Source organism: Larimichthys crocea, chromosome I (genome assembly GCF_000972845.2).
Source record: "Larimichthys crocea isolate SSNF chromosome I, L_crocea_2.0, whole genome shotgun sequence".
Classification (NCBI taxonomy): Eukaryota; Metazoa; Chordata; class Actinopteri; family Sciaenidae; genus Larimichthys; species Larimichthys crocea.
In genome coordinates this window covers 22,127,792-22,146,810 of record NC_040011.1, presented here as the reverse complement: position 1 = coordinate 22,146,810, position 19,019 = coordinate 22,127,792, and the positions used below count along the sequence as shown (strand labels likewise).

The 19,019-nt window shown below is 41.1% G+C and overlaps 1 protein-coding gene across 1 annotated transcript; it reads left to right on the top strand.

The window, feature by feature from the left end:
- The first annotated feature begins 5,243 nt into the window (after positions 1 to 5,243).
- Positions 5,244 to 18,662, top strand: fam98a (family with sequence similarity 98 member A). The gene is made up of 8 exons (XM_027285594.1): positions 5,244 to 5,412; positions 11,772 to 11,920; positions 12,089 to 12,223; positions 14,897 to 15,078; positions 16,248 to 16,328; positions 16,425 to 16,541; positions 16,837 to 17,004; positions 17,410 to 18,662. The coding sequence occupies exons 1-8, from the start codon at positions 5,375 to 5,377 to the stop codon at positions 18,070 to 18,072; spliced, it is 1,533 nt and encodes a 510-aa protein (XP_027141395.1). The 5' UTR covers positions 5,244 to 5,374; the 3' UTR covers positions 18,073 to 18,662.
- The last annotated feature ends 357 nt before the right edge of the window (positions 18,663 to 19,019 follow it).

Below are 19,019 nucleotides of genomic sequence, written 5' to 3'. Positions count from 1 at the left end.
GTACAATCATGACTTCAATGAAAGAAGTACAGAGGAAAAAGGGATGTCAAGAGAAGACATCAGATTCTTAAAGATTATGGATGAGTCAGCACAGCTACAGGATGGCCATTACAGCATGAAAATGCCCTTCAGGAAAGAACAGCTCACTCTTCCTAATAATCGTTCTATGGTCAAGCAAACTCTGCTGGGATTGAGAAGCAAGTTCAGAAAAAATGAACTGTTTCATAAGGAATACACCATTTTTTTAATGATGTTATAAGGAAAGGCTGTGCAGAGAAAGTGCCTCAACATCAACTGGATGGAGAAGATGAAAAGGTTTGGTACATTCTATATCATGGTGTGCATCATCCCAGAAAAGGCACTGTGTGTGTTGTGTTTGACTGTTCAGCTGAGTTTAAAGGAGCCTCACCCAACAGCCAGCTTCTTCAAGCCCCAAACCTGACCAGTTCACTACTAGGATTCCTTGCCAGATTCAGACAGGAGCCAGTAGTGTTCATGGGAGACATTTAGTCTAAGTTCTACCCGGTTAAAGTGGCTGAAGAGGACAAGGACTTCCTTCGCTTTCTGTGGTGGCCTGATGGTAATGTGAGCCAAGATATTGTGGAATATCGGATGGCAGTTCACTTGTTTGGTGCCGTCTCATGAGGACAATGATGTTAATTTTTCATCAGAAGTGGTGAAAACAGTCAAGCACAATTTTTACATTGACGACTGCTTGAAGAGCTTGCCCTCAGAGGAAGAGGCGGTCGTGATGGTTAAAGCTCTCCATGGCCTCTGCCTAAAGGGAGGTTTCACTATGACAAAGTGGATCAGTAACAGCCGGACAGTGCTGCAAACCATTGAAGATTAGCACAGAGCTAAAGACTGGAAAAAATTTAATCTGGATAGAGATGAGCTTCCAGTCAAGAGAGCCCTTGGACTACAGTGGAGTGTGGAGTTGGATGCATTAAAATTCAAAATGATGTTGAAAGAGCAAGCACAGAGCAGAAGAGGATTGTTGTCTGTTGGACAACCCATTAAAGCACAACTCACTCCTAATCACATTCTCCTAATGAAAGGGAAACCAATCTTAGCATCTGGATTGTTGTGTGTATGTGAAGAGGAGATGGCGACAAGTCCAATACATCGATTTGTTTTGGAAAAGATGGGTACAGGAGTACCTCCCTTTGCTCCAAGAACGCCAAAAATGGAATCAAAAAAAGGAGAAATTTTGTTCCTGGAGACATTGTTGTTGTGATGGATTCTGCTGCTCCACATGGATCTTGGCTTGAGTTGTGGAAACTTTCCCCGACAAGAAAGGTCTGGTACACTCTGTGCATCTCCAGACGAAGACAAACACCTTTGAGAGACCTTTCACAAAGCTATGCCTATTACAGGAAGCTGCAGGTTGTTAGTGTTGACATTTATGGTGACCTCTAAGTGAAACCAGGTTATATATCAAGTTTTGGGTATTTTTATGTCTCTTTAATTTAATTTGAAGGGAACTGTATGTCAGCCGCCATTTACAATTAGGGGCCGGTGTGTTAGAGCCATTTTCTTGTTTATGTGTGCATTTGTGTTATATATTTTATTTTATTACCTGCAGGCAGTAGGTGGCCCTCTGTACTGTGGGGTGCAGGAAATTGTTAAATAGAAGCACAGGTAATTACTCGGCAGGTGTGCTGCTGACTGGGGAAGCACACAGTTTTTTGACCGTCATCGTAGTCATCGTTGTCATTGTCATTGTTTGGTTATTGCGTTGTTGCAAACATGTGAGCCTTTTGTTTTGAGTTAATGTACACATATGAAAAGTTCGACTGAGGTCGCTTATTTGTCAAGAGTGCGAGACCATGAATAAATGTTGGTGACTGCATACGAGCTAATGTGTTTTGCTCGTTCATTGGACCAAGAAGATGACGGAAGCATCCACTACTACAAGTACCGGTAGCAGCCCCTGAGTGGCTTAGGTTAGTTTTGTTGTTTTATTTTGATAAGAACAAGTCATTATATGTATATTGGGTAGACCAAAAAATTATCTGATCTTTCTTCCTGCAGCTCCACCTTTGGTATAACCCTGATCAGGTCGTCGGTCAGGCGGTCCAGTTCTCCAAGGAATTTGGAGGTCAGAGGTACAGTCATCAGCTGCATAAACTCCAAGTTGATCTGTAAAAGACAACACAGACAGGATACAGACTTAAACAGAATGCTGCTACTTAGCTAGCTAGATAGTGTGAAGTGCACTGTGAAGTACGGTGGCCCTGAAGTGCAAAACACAATAGAAAATCGAATAACACAATAGCTGATGGTGATCCTTTGAACCGGAAAGACATGACTTACATGTTTTCAACGTACGTGCTGCTATTAAAGAATATTTTGATGCACTACATGGATATGACGTGATACTAGCGCATTGCATTCACTGGATAAGAAAAAATAGACACTTTATCTCATAATTACAAGAAAAGATCTCGTAATTACGAGATAAGGAAAGGTGCCTCATTGGCCACTGCACTTCGGTAAAGTTAGAAAGATATTGGCACTTCCGGGATCAATAACTCTGAAGTGAAACGTTGTTAAAACACAAAACACACATATTTTCAACTGTAGTAGGACAGACAACAAGCTCCAACCTAATGTTCATCACAACAAGCTCCAACCTAATGTTCATCACAACGAGCTACAACCTAATGTTCATCAAAACAAGCTCCAACCTAAAGTTCATCACAACGAGCCATCCTCGGAGCCACACCAACAACATTGGTGTTTACTAGGACTTTTCATAATTTCTGGGAATTTTTATTAGGAATATTAATCAATAACTTCAATATGATACAGTACTGCGGTAATGCTATCTACACTTTAAAATGTAGTGCCCGACTACAAGGTGCACAAGGTGGTACAAGGTGCAGGTGCAGTAAAAGAACTTGAAAATCACCCCAGAAGTAGCTGGGAATATCTAGAACAAGAAATCAGATGGAGTTGTCAGAAAATGATGACTTAATGACTTTTCTAAATCTGCATATGTATCTTAGAAAAGAGGTTATTATTTGATTTCTGAGTTTCCAAGGTGCACTTGAAGGCACCATGAAGTGCTCACACGCTTTACCGTACAAATCGATGTAGTCGGGCACTAGATTTGTCTCTCTCCTTGTCTTTTTCCCTTTCCCTGTCCCTCTCTCTGTCCTTCTCCTTGTTTTTGGCTCGTCCTTTGTCCTTGTTTCGCTTGCGGTCGCGGCTCTTCTCTGATCTCTCTCCAGCTTTGCCTTGTTCTGGGCTCCTCTGTCCCCAGTCAGGTTTGGTTTGGTTTAGTTTACTTCAGGTTGCCCTCTGCGTTTGTTTCAACACTTGCACACTCACACTTCTCACTCACCACTGATACCACTGCTCCTACACACTCCATAACTTTTAGATCCTTTTGTAATTGTTTAATTTGGTCTAATTTGGTTTGATTCGATTTAATAAAGTATTGTTTTAACGAATGTACATGGTGTGAACTCCCTTTTTGCAATGACTCTCAGAGCCAGGTCATGACAATATATAATACTAATAAATAACTAATAAATAATTTCTCAGTCTTTGCTAGCTGTTTGTGAAATTTTGTGCTCACGTGCTACGTTTGCTCACGTCCTGTACATCTCCCTGGGGCTAAGCCCCCCCTGTCCTTAAAACCTAGTGACGCCTCTGCTGTACAATAGCGCGGCCAAGGGTGCACGCTTGAGATGGCTATAGGTCTATGAGAAGTTGTTTTTTGTTTTTTTGTTTTTTAAATAGTCACTCCCTCACTCACACACTCACAGGCAGGCAGTCCCTGCAGGGAGGGCCACAGCCAAGATTAAAGCCAAAGAACTATGAACTCATCAAAGTTTTACAGAAGATAATAATATAATAAAAAATAATAATAATAATAATAATAATAATAATAATAACATGTTCCACCAACAGGGAACAATAGGCAAGAAAAGTTTGGCCAGAGAAGTCATGCGAGGATAATCAGACCCAGAAAGGTGATGTAAATAGTGTAGAGAAGGGGCCCAGCACCAAGCTCTGGGGCACCCCTGTGGTGAGATGAGGACAACTGTCTAAGCCAGTATACATTGATGGCAATATGAATTACAATATGTAAATCATTCCAAGCCAGAAGTGCTTTTTGAGATAAATTATAACGCATTTATGTAATCTGCTTATGAACTAAGTTGAAATCCAGCGAATTTGGTCCCATATCATTTAATGTATGAACTGATAATCTATTAGGTGTGAACTTATCACATAAAGTCATAGTGACATAGTGACAGGAACATTCTGCAATCAATCATCAAGAGCCCTGCATTAGTAAAGTATTACTTAATTCTGCCGCCCTGATCTTAATCCAAATATTGTAATGTCTATTTCCACCCACATGACATTATCCAAAGGTCTACTGACCTATTGCATTACATTAACGCACATCTTTTTTGCATTGCATTAAGTTTTTTTTTTTTTTTGTTAAAGTATGTTTGTTATGCACCAAAACAACAAGACAAAGTCCCTATATGTAAAAACCTACCTGGTAATAAACCTTATTTTGCAGTTACAGTTCCACCAGCAGAACTTTTAAGCTACCTAAAGAAATAGAGTCAGCACTGAATAACTACTCAAAAGGTAAAAGACCCTCAGACAGCTACTTTCATGTTTTTCTTGTATTACACAACAATTTAATGTGACCAAAATAATTTTTAAATTGATTACTTAATTTTGGATATGAGTACATTATATATCCAACAGAATCCAATATTTATTTTTCCAATATCCAATGTAAACCAATTGCTCAAATACATATCAAGGTGTATGATTATATAATGAGGAACAAAGGGGAATAATATCAGTAATTAAGGAAGCAGAACAAACCATAATACTACAGTATTCTTGGAATACAAGAATACAAGAAAAATCTTGGAATACATTGAATATACGTAATGAATGATTTATTGCTTAAAAGAAGAGAGAAAAAATAAAAAGAATTTAGTTTCTTTCCACATTTTATATTGTATTGTATGTATAATTGTATAATTGTAATTGTATAATATAATATTGAATACTTTAGATTCCTGCACAAACTGTTCTAAAACATATTCATACATGTTGAAAACATATATGTTCATATATGTTTATATCTTCCTCATATTTGTACATCATGTTGTGAAGCCAAATTCACTAAATATAAAAACCTGCTTTGAAATAAACCGGATTGTCCGGTCGCTGTCCGATAGGTGGCGGTAAAGAGTCGGTAAGATGGTTTGCCAACCGCCGATAAATCCAGCGAAGAAGAAGACGAACTCCAACGTGTATGAGCTGAGCTGGCTGATGAGATAACGTTCTACCACTGTACGGGAAATCGGAGCCTAACGACACTGTTGTGATGGAGAATGACGTCCTGGTGTCTCTGGAGGATTTAGGGTGAGTGAAGCTGACATGTCGCTGTATGGACACTGTGTGAGCACACACACACACATTCAGAGGAGCTGCTTCTGTCCTGCTGTAGCCTGCACACACTGCAACACAAGTGCTAACGAGCTAATGTTAGTGTGATGGTGATGGATGTTTTAACAGCTTCATGTGTGCATCAGAGCAGCTCGGCTATTTATAGACCTCCAGATGATTCTACACGCTGTGCCACAAACTGCGTCAGCACAAAGTGACCAGCAGAGCTCCAACACACACTCCTCTGTCTGTCTGTGTGTGTGTGTGTGTGTGTGTGTAAGTAAGTAAGTATTCTCTCTCTAATGCTTCAAACTGTGTAGTCATGTTCAATTATTAACACACACAACCATGACTAATGTCAGAGAAATAAACAATGATCATGTGATGAACTGTAATAATAGATATGATCTGAGACAAACAGCATATTCATCTACACAAAAGATGTGATAATGTCACTCCTGATTAGTCTTCTTTCGTCCCTTCAGTCTGTCTGTCATCATTACCATTGGATCAGTCTGTCACATCTAACCTGTGAGAGAATTCAGTGTCATTGAAAGTTTTATTCGTTTGTGCAGTTGTTCCCCAAACTCTTGAATCTTAGGACGCTGTCAGAGAGCACAGACATCCCCTCTGCTGTGTTCGAGGGGGGTTAATGTGAATGTGATGAACCATGTTGGGTATTTTCATCCTGCAGAATACAATGAACTGATGATCAGTCAAGAATTGAGAAGCACTTTGCTGTCCTTGGCTAAGAGAGAGGGAAGAGATTCATGTTAATATGCTGAGGTGGAGCACACAGATACTGTGTTCACAAATAAAAGGCTGAATCATTATTTTGTGTCTGAATCTACAAACCAACAAATATTTTCCAGCGTTTGGATGGTGGGTGGTGTCGCTGTTTTTCTGGTCGACACCATCCACCAGTGGTCAATGTGCATTCAGAATCATGACAGGTGAACTGTAAGGCCAAACAAGATTCACACTTCCACCAAACATTTTGATGACATGAGAAACCAGTTCTTGAGGTTGTTCTCTTGGAGCACCAAACACCATCGACAGCAGATGGCTGAGATCCAACTACTGCTACATACTGAATCAAGTGGGACCAAACTCCTGAATTAACTTAGAACAGAGCAATAGAGCTGTACAAACACATAACTTTAAAGCACATGGTTGACTCAGACTTAAACTCAAACTTCACAGAGTAAAACATGCAAACAGAACACCTGTTAATAGAATTTAGCAAAATAGGTAATGCATTGGTAGAATTTGGCCATACAATGATAAATTATAGTAAATAAGTGTGTTACGTCCACTAGGACTAACCTAGTCAGACAATAACACGACAATCATAACAATCAAAGTCTCGGTGGTAGTGAGGGGAAAAAAAGGTTTATTTATAACAAACAAAAGATACTCAGGTGGGGTAGGATGGGACAAAGTGATTGTGCCAAAGAAAGTGAAATTAATATAACAAAAGTAGGACTGTCTTCTCTGGAGCTACAGAAAAGAAACACAAACAAAATGCCTAACTGACTAACTAACAAAAGACTTCACAGAACAGTACAAAAGGTGGCACAACCAATAGTCCTAGTGAGTTAACAAAGACAATGCCTACGTGTGTGGGAATGTACAGGGTACCCCAACTTACCTAGTCCCAAGCAAAAACAACCCCCCACCACCTTTAACAACTCTATAAAGTTAACAAGATTAAACAAGATCAGCACAAGCGTAAGTGGAAAGAAGGAGCAAGAGAGAGAGAAGGCTGGCGACATCCTCCATTTTAAGAAGCCTTCTCTTTCACCATTGGCCAGCTGGAAATGTGGGGAGCCAATAGCAGCAGTGGCAGCCTGCCTTCACAGGTGAGTGTGTTTCTGCTGCAATCATCTAGTAAAAAAAAAACACAGGGAAGGGGGAGGAGAAACACAAAACACGCCTCTTGTGGTCAGGCACGTAACACCCCCACCCATATAAGTCCAAACATAATGTTTAGAACCAAGCTTATAGCACCTGGTACTCCCAGGCAGTCTCCCATCCAAATTCTACCCAGCCCTAGCCTGCTTAGCTTCCAAGATCAGACAAGGTCAGGCGTGTTCACCATGATACAACTACAACACCATACCACTACAATGCACGTGATAAGGCATCAGCCAGGACATTCTCAGATCCCTTTTTATGACAGATGGTGAGGTTGTAGTTCTGAGTGATTAAAGACCAACGCATCAGACGTTGGTTATGATTTTGCATCCTGGAGAGAAACACGAGAGGATTATGATCCGTGAAAACCTGAATGGGCTTCACACTGGACCCGAGATATACTTCAAAATGTTGCAGAGCAAATAGCAGTGCAAGAGCTTCCTTTTCGATGGTAGAATAGTTCAACTGATGTTTGTTGAACTTTCGTGAAAAGTAACTCACAGGATGAGCAATGCCCTGGTAGTCCTCTTGCAGCAGAACAGCCCCAGCACCAATTGCACTGGCATCAACTTCAAGCTGGAAGGGCAAAGAGAAATCCGGCGCAGACGGAACAGGAGTACAACATAGTAGACTTTTCAGACTCTCAAAAGACTGTTGACACTCACTGGACCAACTGAATGGTTTTGAGGGACTGGTTAAGGCAATCAGCGGAGAAGCTACAGAGGAGAAGTTTCTGCAAAACCTGCGGTAGTATCCAGCCATCCCAAGGAAACGGCGCAACTCTCTCCTGGTGGTAGGTAGGGGAAACGCTGTAATGGCAGAGATCTTTGCATCCACAGGACGCACCCGTCCTCGGCCAACCTGCTGACCAAGATAAAGTACAGTGCCTTTTCCAAATTCACATTTGGCGAGGTTGAGTGTAAGAGAGGCACTGGACAGGCGGGTGAAAACTTCCCTCAATGTAGTTATGTGACTTAGCCAGTCATCTGAGTATACAACAATGTCGTCAAGGTAGGGGTGGGCGATATATCGAATATACTCGATATATCGCGGCTTGTTCTCCGTGAGATGTATAAAATGACTATATCGTGACCATCGAGTACTTCTCACGTAAAAGCCGTCTGCATTTAATTCTCCTGAGTTTCGCCTGTCACTCACTCCTAGTGCTGCTCACAGCGCGCAGCACACTGCCCCGCCCACCCAGAAAAATCCCCTTCGCGCATGCGTACTTTTTGTATCAAGTGATACACTCCGGAGGCGTACACGCCGCGTAAAGGCCAACTCTGCGCCGCGGTCACCGTAGCAGATCGCCGCCAGTCTAATCAATGAGAGCACTCACACAGGGCGCACCACGGAGCATCTCAGAAGCGTCTCCCCGCGCCACGGTGCGAGCTTTCTATAGCATTTCTATTTTTGACTCGAGCCGCTGCTAAACCTCAATACGCAGTTCATGTAGCTTATTACAACTTCACATCAACGTTACGTCATGACTGGTGGCACCAGGTGAGCAGTGAATCGATCAAAGGGTCTCAACATGAACGACGAGAGACTAATTGTTGAAGTGGAACAACACACAATAATTTATGACACAACAGATGCTTTTTATGATCTCTTCCATGTTGTGATCTCCGGCTCGCTACGCTGCCAAGACACGCCCGGTGTGAGTTGACTCAGGGCAGAGGACGCAGCTAAAACGCTGCGCAGCCGTTACTAATCTAATAGAAGGGTCTACTTGAATCATCATACTGATGTTATTTTTTTCATCAAAGGGTTGAATTTAACATTCATAGCGATTTACAGGAGAAATAAAAATATCGAGATATATATCGTGTATCGCGATATAGCTTAAAAATATCGAGATATTGGTTATAGGCCATATCGTGCAGCCCTACGTCAAGGTATGCTCTGCAGTGTGAAATACCTCCCAGTACCTTACTTACAAGCCTCTGAAAAGTAGCAGGTGCGTTGCACAGACCGAAGGGCATCACTGTGTACTGGAGGAAACTGTCAGGGGTCACAAAAGCTGAAATCTCAGAGGCACGTGCAGTTAAAGGAACCTGCCAGTATCCCTTTAACATGTCGAGTTTACTGACAAACTGTGCCGGACCGATCTCATCAATGCAGTCATCAATAAGAGGTAATGGATGTGCATCAGGAACAGTTACAGCATTTACCTTGCGGAAGTCAGTACAGAATCTCGGACTCCCATCAGACTTTGTATCCAGAAGGCAAGGGGAACTCCATGGACTGGAACTTTGTACTGCAAATCCATTCTGGAAAAGATAGTCAACCTCTTTCTTCATAATTTCCCTCTTAGTGGGATTAACCCGGTAAGCATGCTGTTTTATCGGGACGGGGTTTGTCAGAACAATGTCATGAGCGATAACAGAGGTTTGAGAGGGAATGTCATGGAACAAGACAGGGAAATCACAGATGAGTTTCTCAACATCACAACGCTGGGTATCAGAGAGATGTGACAAGTAGTGGGACAAGTTAGACAGTACCTCAGTATTACTGAGCCTTGCCCCCTGTGGTGTAGCAGTATGCATCACCAACTCATCTTCATCCAGAGTGCTCACCTTTGAGATGGAAGCCATAGGTGAGACAGCAGTCTGCACATCTTGATCTGAGGGTGGCCTCTCTGGAGTCTCTCTGGAGCAGTACCGTTTCATCATGTTGACATGACACCTTCTGGACCGCTGCCTGCGGTCAGAAGTTTTGATGTGAGTAAAAATATTGCTTTGGTGCCAACATTTCGAGAAGCAGAGGTTGACTCTTATTTCAGTGCATTTGAAAGAATAGCAACTGCACTAGAATGGCCGAAGGACATGTGGCCTATCCTTCTTCAATGCAAACTGGTCGGTAAAGCACAAGAAGTTGTCGTCTCTTTCCCTAGAGAATAGTTTGAAATATGATATGCTAAAAGATTCGATTTTGCGTGCCTATGAGCTTGTGCCAGAGGCTTACAGGCAGAAATTCAGGAATCATAAAAAGTTAAGTGGTCAAACCTTTGTTGAATTTGCAAGAGAGAAGGGGGTTCTTTTTGACAAATGGTGCAATGCTAATGATATCAAGAAGAGTTTTGAATCCCTTCGTGAGTTGATGTTGCTAGAAGACTTTAAGAAGGCTTTGCCTGAGAAGATGGTGATTTTCTTAAATGAACAAAAAGTGACTACCCTGTCTAAAGCAGCTGTCTTGGCTGATGAGTTTGTTTTAACACATAAAAATGTGTTCATGTCTTCTTCCCGTCCTGACAAATTCTCAATGTCTCCCCCCATGAGGCCTGAATCTGGCCACAGTCCTCTTGAAAGGGCTAAAGGACTACAGTCACCCCCACATGACTCTCGTGAATGCTTCTACTGTCATAAGAAGAGAATAGAATAGAAATAGAAACAGTTTTTGTAGTTCCATAGTAATTCCTTGCTCTGGGGCTTGTAGTTTTTCCACAAACATGCGTGGAATAGAGTGGTGGAATGTTCTGGTAAATTTATGGAAACTTTCCATGGGAAGTTAAGCTCAGGATATTGTAAATATTCAAAATCGGAAACTCCATGGAAATTATGGAAATTTCTGTGAATTAACGGTAAATAGGTGGTAATTTAAACAAACTGTATCATATCCAAATATAAATATATTATTTATTTGTAAGTAGAATCTAGTTTGAATTATTCTATTGAACAATATTATGTAGTCCACAAACTCAAATGTGTGTCTTGAATATTCTCTGTGTGCTCTGGGCTCTAAAGTGTGGTCCAGGTACAGAAATCACCTGTGCAGGTAGGGGGAGTGGCCTCAATAGCCCTGCAGTAAGCAGTGTGCTGTGTGCCTGTGATTGAGGAATAGCAGATATTCAAGTGGACCTGCATGAAATCTGTTCAGGGCCAACCTTCAATTTAGTAAATTCCCAGATTATTCCTGTTAATTCTCATGGAAAGTTTCCAACTTTGAAAATTCATGGAATTTTGCAACCCTAGTTAGGAATGCAAAGATGAAAATCAGGATGTCCATCTAGCTTGTATCTAGCATGTACGATTCTCAATAAGCAAGATTTCTTTAAATAACCAGATTTTGTTAAATTAGGGCTGTGACAACAATTAGTCGACCAGTTGATTAAATGTTGCTATCCTTGACTTGACTTAACTTGTGAAGCCTGGTTGTGTGTGTGTGCTTTGTGTGTTGACATTCTTGAATTAAGCTGTGTGTTTTCTAACTTTTGACACAAGTCTACATTTAAATCTCTGTTCGACAGAATGAATCATGTGGAACTTCCTTATACCAGATGAACATGGCAACAAGTCTTCAGTGCTTCTGTGCTCCTTATCTCTGCCATACTGCACTGATAAGGGAAGCAAAGAGCTGTGGCTCAGGTCGACTGTGGTTTTCTATTGTTTGAATGAGTTCTTTGTGTGTCACTGTAGGTACCAAGGCCCTCTGTTGGAGGAAGGAGCTCTGGATTCTGCTGTGAGCAGAGGGGCAGCTTCACCTGAGTACACAAAGCTCTGTGCATGGATTGTCTCAGAGCTTAGACTGTACTGCAAGCTGGAGGAGAATGTCCATGCCACAAACTGTAAGACACATTTCTGATTATTAAATAAAGTAGTACCCAATGTCATATTATTGTCACATTCATGTAGGAGACAGCTGATGTAACTGGTATAGATTGGATATGTAAGATTTAACCAGACTATCTGACTGTCTTGCTAGATCATGTTTGGTGTATTTGTCCTTCTGTCAGGTCCAAGTGAGGCAGAGAGCTTTCAGCTGGAGATGAGCGGTTTGCTGTCAGAGCTCGCCTGTCCTTATTCTGTCCTCACAAGCGGAGACATCACCCAGAGGCTCCTGAAGAGGACCGACTGTCTGCTGCTCCTCAGTATGATAACAGCACTTTGCAACATCAATTTAAAATGCTTTTACTTAACCCCTGAATCTTTATTTCATATGTGATGATACACTACCTTTACTTCATTTCACTTCACTTCACCTTTATTTCATTTTGGAAAACACTGACATTGTAATCCAAGAGAAAATAAGCATAGAAGCTAAACTCTGAAATATTAATATGGAATTATGTGGTAAACAAAGTTAAATGTTTTTGTTATGTGAAATAAGTTTCTTAGCTTTGCACACTCTTGGCATTTTCTGAGCTTCGTCAGGTTGTCACCTGGAATGGTTTTCAATCAACAGGTGTGCCTTGTTGAAAGTTAATTAGATAGTAGAATTTCTTGCCTTCCTAAAGCATATGAGACCATCAGTTGTGTTGTTGTTAAGACATGAAGGTTATTTCAAGAACTTTGAATGTGTCCTGTGACAAAATCCATCAAACACTATGATTATACTGGCTCTCATAAGAACCGTCCTGGGAAAGAAAGACCATGGGTGCGGTTGAATAGTCCAGAAAATGAGCTCTTAAGTCCTTTCCTAACCACTTTTCCTTGACCTCGATGAAAAATGTCACGAGGTCATGAAAAGATATGAAGGAGAATTCATCAGGAGTTAGGAGAAGACGACACAGTGTTCAGAGAATCCGACTGCTCTTACACTAGACTGTGTCATGAATGTTATTGACTTGATCTGTGGTAAAACTACAGAGTTCAGAAGATGGACTACAAATACGCTTCATCGGAGATACTTACTAGATACTCCCTGTGCGCTCTGACCGTGTTGTTTCATGCAGGAAATATAAACGTGGACAAAACAGTGAAAAATGTGACTTCCTTATTAACGTCAGAATTCAAATAATAAATTAATGTTGTCCACCAGTCGCAGAAATCAAATAAAGTGTTTGTTCTGTCAACACATCTGTCTGTACTCACACGCTCTCTCTGCTGCAGTCTGCACCACACTGTTTAACATCTAATTCAAATAGCTCATCATCAAGCTCTACAGTGGCCTGATAACGAGCCACTCATTTGAATCAGATGTGTTGGAGCAGGAAACATCTAAAACATGCAGGGAAGTGTTCCCCAAGGACCAGGATTGAAAAATACTGGTTTAAATAAATTGTGTTTTGTCGCAAGGAATTATGGGATGGCATTAGCTCCTTTCGTAAAGGATGGTCCAGTGTATCCTATAATAAAGGAAGGACTGAAGCTCCTTTCCTTAACAGTTAGAGAATTGGAACAGCTCTTATCATGCCGACTATGTTAATAGTTCCGGGTCATTTCACTCAGTTAGAAACCTTCATGAGCAAAATTGACAATTGGATTGCGCACCAAGAGTTAGCTCTGCTGTAGAGGAGAAGTTCATTACAGTTACAAGCCTGAAAAATCAACAATTAACAGCACCTCATGTAAAAGAAAGTACTACAGAAGAAGACCAACAAGAACAAGAGAACTGCCCGGGACAGTGAACACAGTGAATGGACATTAGACCAATGGAAAACTCTGCTTTGGTCTGATGAGTGTAATTTCTTTCTTTCTTTGTCTTTGTGAGACGTGGAGAAGATAAACGGATGGTATCTGCATGTGTGGTTCCCACCATGAAGCCTGGTGGACGAGATATGATGGTGTGGGAGTGCCTTGCTCGTAACAGTGTTGGCGATTTATTCAGATTTAATGGCACACCCATCAAGCTTTCTGCAGTGACCCGTCATCCTCTCTGCTTTGAGCTTAGTGGGACCATCATTTGTTTCTTAACATGACAATGACCCAAAACACACCTCCAGGCTCACCACAATCACCTGACAAAAACACATTTTGGAATGAATTGGATGACACAGTAAAGGGAAAGCAGCAAACCGGTGCTCTGCATGTATAATAACTCCTTTAAGACTGCTTTAGAATCATTCCAGGTGATGACTTATGAATTCGATTGAGAGAATGTCAAGAGCGTGCAAAGCTGTCGTCTAATAAACAGGTGGCTACTTCAAAGAATTGTTCTTTGTTCACATAATTCCATGTGTCTTTTCATAGTTCTGTAGAAAGTAACAAAAATAAAGGAACATTAACATTATGAGCTTCAAATAATACATGTTGAATTACAGAGCATTTAGCATTGAAACTGATCACTGCTTCACTTTTCTGCTGATTCTTTTGGCTTACTGTAATTTAGCTGTGTTAGTAAAGTGTTTGATATGGCTCATTAGATGTTTATAGCAAAAAAAATTATATAATTGTATAATATTTTTTATAAATGTTTTTGTGAGGCAAAAATACTTTTTGAATATATGGATCCTTAGTTATTCTGACTGTACAGATCAATCCACGTTTCCCTGATGACAGCACAGCAAAGTATTTTTTGTAATGCCAAAAGTTTCAGAAATCATTATTCTTAAATGTGAGTCAATCTCTGCAGTGTGATAAGAATTTACACCAAAACATTAAAAAATCTTTCAGATTTGAGATGCCAAGCACTGTGATCAATGATAATTTGATGATGTGGGAGGGGGATCATGTGACTGACTTTTTCTGACTTTTTGAAGGATTAAGATGGGTGTATTATCATTCCTGTAGATTTCCTGTATATGATAGTAAACACTGTTAAATCAGCGGTTTCAGTCAGATTTTTCTTTTTCTAAATTGGTCCATATTAATTTTTCCCTCAGCCTTTCTGGTGTCTGAGTTGGAGGCGTCGAGGATGATTCTGGTCAATAAGCCTGAGAAGAAAGCCCAGGAGTCTGGTAGCCCTGTGTTCCAGGAACTGAAGGGCATCTGTATGGCGCTGGGCATGTCCAAGCCTCCAGCCAACATCACCATGTTCCAGTTCTTTAGTGGAATTGAGAAGAAGGTCAGTTGGTCTTTTGACACAGCAAGATTGTGTTTACTCACTAAACCTGAATTTCAGATTGGCCCATTCTCTGTCAGTTTCTGACAGACAAAAAAGGCACCTCACCTCAAACATACCACAGCCGCAGTGGAAATGGATTGTAATGTGTCCCCTACCATCTGTGGATTATTTTAGTGCTGCAGACCCCACACAATTCTTTTAAAATCGTAATATTACTTGTGTTGTTTATTGGGTTAATTGCCAAGTAGTTTTCACCTACAAGGACATTGCCTTGGTGTTTGGGTACAACATGCATAGGTAAGTCAAGACTCATTCATAGAAAATAGGGCTTCAGTCTGAGAACTGTCATCTGATGGATTGGAGCCCAGTTATGGAGGGCTTTGTAAGTGAGGAGAAGGACTTAGATCTGTTGGGGGACAGAGAGCCAGTGGAGTTTCTGGAAAACATGGGTGATGTGGTGGTGTTCTAGATATTATGGATTTTATTTAGGACAATGTTCCATATAAAATGCTGCTGTAAAGGTCTATGCTGGACATCATAAATCAAACTATCAGCAGAGTGTAATGGGTGGGAATGTGTTATGTTTTCAGGGGTAAAAAGGCAGTTTTGGCGATTTGGTTGATGTTGTTCTGCTTTGGAAAATGACAGTGGGGTTCTTAGTGGTCAGACATACTGGTGAGTGGTTTTAACGAGGTATTTGGGACCAGTGATGATTGTCTCAGAGTCAACATAGTTTACTTTCAGGAAGTTTGATTGTATCTATGATTTAATTTCAGTAAAGCTGCAGGTAAGGTTGCAATGATGATGGATTTAGTGCAGATGTCGAGCCTGTTCTTGGTGTAGCAGTGAAAGTGGAGACCAAGCGATGGTAAAGCATGCAGTGAGGAAGTGGATGGGGTGGGGTAGATGGTCAGGGTGCTGTAGATAGCATCAACTGTCCTTTAATTTGGAAAAATAAGTGTATGAGATCTGAGCAGTAGGTGACAGCATCTTTGTATAACTGAAGGTCACGTCCATAGTGATTGCTAGGTGGTCCTAGATGTTGGAGTCGAGGCTTGTCGTATTGTAGTAGTGGAGCAGACCAGATCCAGGATGTGACCACAGCTGTGGGTGGGAAAGTTAAATTATTTTGGATGTTACTGTCCATAATAATTATCCATTTCTTGTAGCTGAAAGAAGCTATAAGCAGAGTCCCACCAAATCACGTGGGAGAGCCTCTGATGAAGAAAGCTCTTGGACCTGTGCACTTGGTATGTACTCAAATGTAGAATTCATAGAATATATGGCTGAGGAACTCTGCATGAGTGACTGACAGCATTTACGTCTTTTCTCCTCTTGTTTTCCAGGAAAAAATTGAAGCTATAAACCAGTCACTTGTAAATGAGTATGAAGTGAGAAGAAAAATGTTGTTGAAGCGTCTCGATGTGACAGTACAGTCTTTTGGCTGGTCTGATAGAGCAAAGGTATGTGGAAACCTGGAATCTTCATAAATATGAAAAGGGTGCACTGATGAAGCATAAATAATTAGAATTTTCATGCAGCTCTGCTCTTTGTTCGCTGGAGGTGACAGATTTATCTCGGTTATTTTACTGTAATTAGTCACCTCTGCTTGACAAACAGCTTTAACGATGAATCCATTATCTAAATATTTGCGATGGTGCTTGTTTTCTGTCAACCTAAGCTAAACTTGATCATATTCTGACCTGACCTGCAGCCACACATATACTTCTGACTCCTTCCATGTCTGTCTTATTACAGACGCATGCTGAAAAGTTGGCCAAAGTCTACCAGCCGCTGCGTTCTGCGCTGGGCACCAGAAGTAAAATATCTGTTGCCCACCTTCTTGCTGCTCGACAAGACTTCTCCAAGATCCTACGTACAAGCAGTGGCAAGATAAGAGAGAAGACTGCTTGTGCCATTAATAAGGTGATTTAAACACAGTGCAGTCATATTTTTTTTCTGTTTCCTGTTATTTATACACAGTTTTTACCATGTTTCTCTGTTTGTGAGGGATGTGCAAAAGTTTATGGTGATGTGTGATAAAACAGGCCCCCCTGATGATTTACTAAAATAATGGATTACTGTGAATTTAATGTACAAGATTAGATCATAATATTTTATATATGAAATAGTATAAGTTTAGATTTTACATCAGCTGGCTGTGTGTGTCTGTCTGCTTAGCCATGTCTGACAAAAAGAAGAAAATAGATTGACAAATAAGGACTGCAACAAGGTTGTTAAACTAGTTTGGCAATAAATATGTAATAAAATGTAATATTTGGCTGGCTCCCCTTGTGAACTGTTTTGTTTTAATGTGGATCCTTTTTTCAGGTTCTTATGGGCCGAGTGCCAGACAGGGGAGGCCGACCCTGTGAGATTGAGGCGCCTCCTCCAGAGATGCCGTCTTGGCAGAAGCGCCAGGATGCCCCCCAAGGTGGAGGATACTATGGTGGGAGTGGGCATGGAGGCAACAGGGGGGGCTACGATTACTACTCCCAAGGTGGCCGTGGAGGATATGAGAGAGGAGGCGGAGGAGGACATGGAGACAGGGGAGGCAGAGGAGGAGGCGGCAGAGGGGGGAAGGTGCAGGGAGGCTGGGGAGATGGAGGTGGAGGAGGGAGAGGCAGTTACAATCAGGGCCACTATCAAGATGCAGGAGGTCATCAGGGGGGAGGAGGGAGAGGTGGTTACGGAGGAGGAAACAACCAAGGAGGCTTCCAGGATGCTGGCTACCATGGAGGAGGAGGAGGCACTTACCATGACAACTACCAACAAGACGGAAACTGGCATCAGGAGAGAGGTGGGGGTCGAGGAGGTCGGGGAGGCAGGGGAAGAGGAAGTCGAGGAGGAGGAGGAGGAGGACAAGGAGGAGGCTGGGGAGGGAGAGGAGGCCAGAATTTTAACCAAGGAGGTCAGTTTGAACAGTTTTTTCAGCACGGCGGGCAGCACTACAACCAAGCTGGTTTTAATCAAGGCAGACACCACACCAGTTGAAGACGCAGTGTGGGGTACGGTAGCAGAGTCCATTCAAATCAACGGCTCATCGCGCCTTTACAGATTTGAAATGCCTTATCATTTTGAATTTTCAGCATGGTTAAAAGTTGACTTAAATATTAAATGAGGACATTTATACAGACACACAGATACTCACTACAGAAGAGTGTTCTAATAGTCCTTTGGTTTTTCATACTGGTGTATTAATGTTTTCTCTGCCTCCTCAAGCCAAAAGCTCTGCTAGGAATGGTTAGTTAATGAGTTGGACTCTGCTGTTTTGACCTCATTTTGACACTTCATTAGCCTTATATTAGATTTTTTTTTTGGAAGACAGGAAACGTTGCTATAATTTCAGTGTCATCATTAACGTAGGATTCCTGAAATCCTTGATAGTTTGATTGAATTTAATGTTTACTTGAAAGCTTTATCTTTCCAGTCAACATGTATTTTTGTTTCAGTGAATTTGACTGGAATCTCAATTGTTATTTAAAAGATGTCATCTTGTACTGCTCATGGAAGATTTTGTGTAAACAAATGTTGGAAAGTTTGCATGGATGTGTGAATGAGCAATAAAATATAAAATGAAAATATTACCCTTTTTTATTATTTAAGTCAATCATAAGAATCTATGAAATTACATTGAACTAGAATTAAAGGTGACTTGAAATGCCATCTGGATTAAAGGGGATATAATATTCTAAACAAACCAAACCTTCTGTGAATTTTGGTATCTGCGATGCCTTAGCCCAGAAACTGAAATATGATAACCCTTATTAACCCTGATTACTTTAATGTTATGTTGAAGCTAAGCACAGGAACTGTTCTTTCAAAGAATAATCAGTTTGATTGCCAAGAAGGTTTTTTTTGTTTGTTTTTTTACATAATGAATTTGTCCTGTTGTTTTGGTGCATAAAGTGTGTGTTTGGGGTAGGCAGGTAAGGACATAG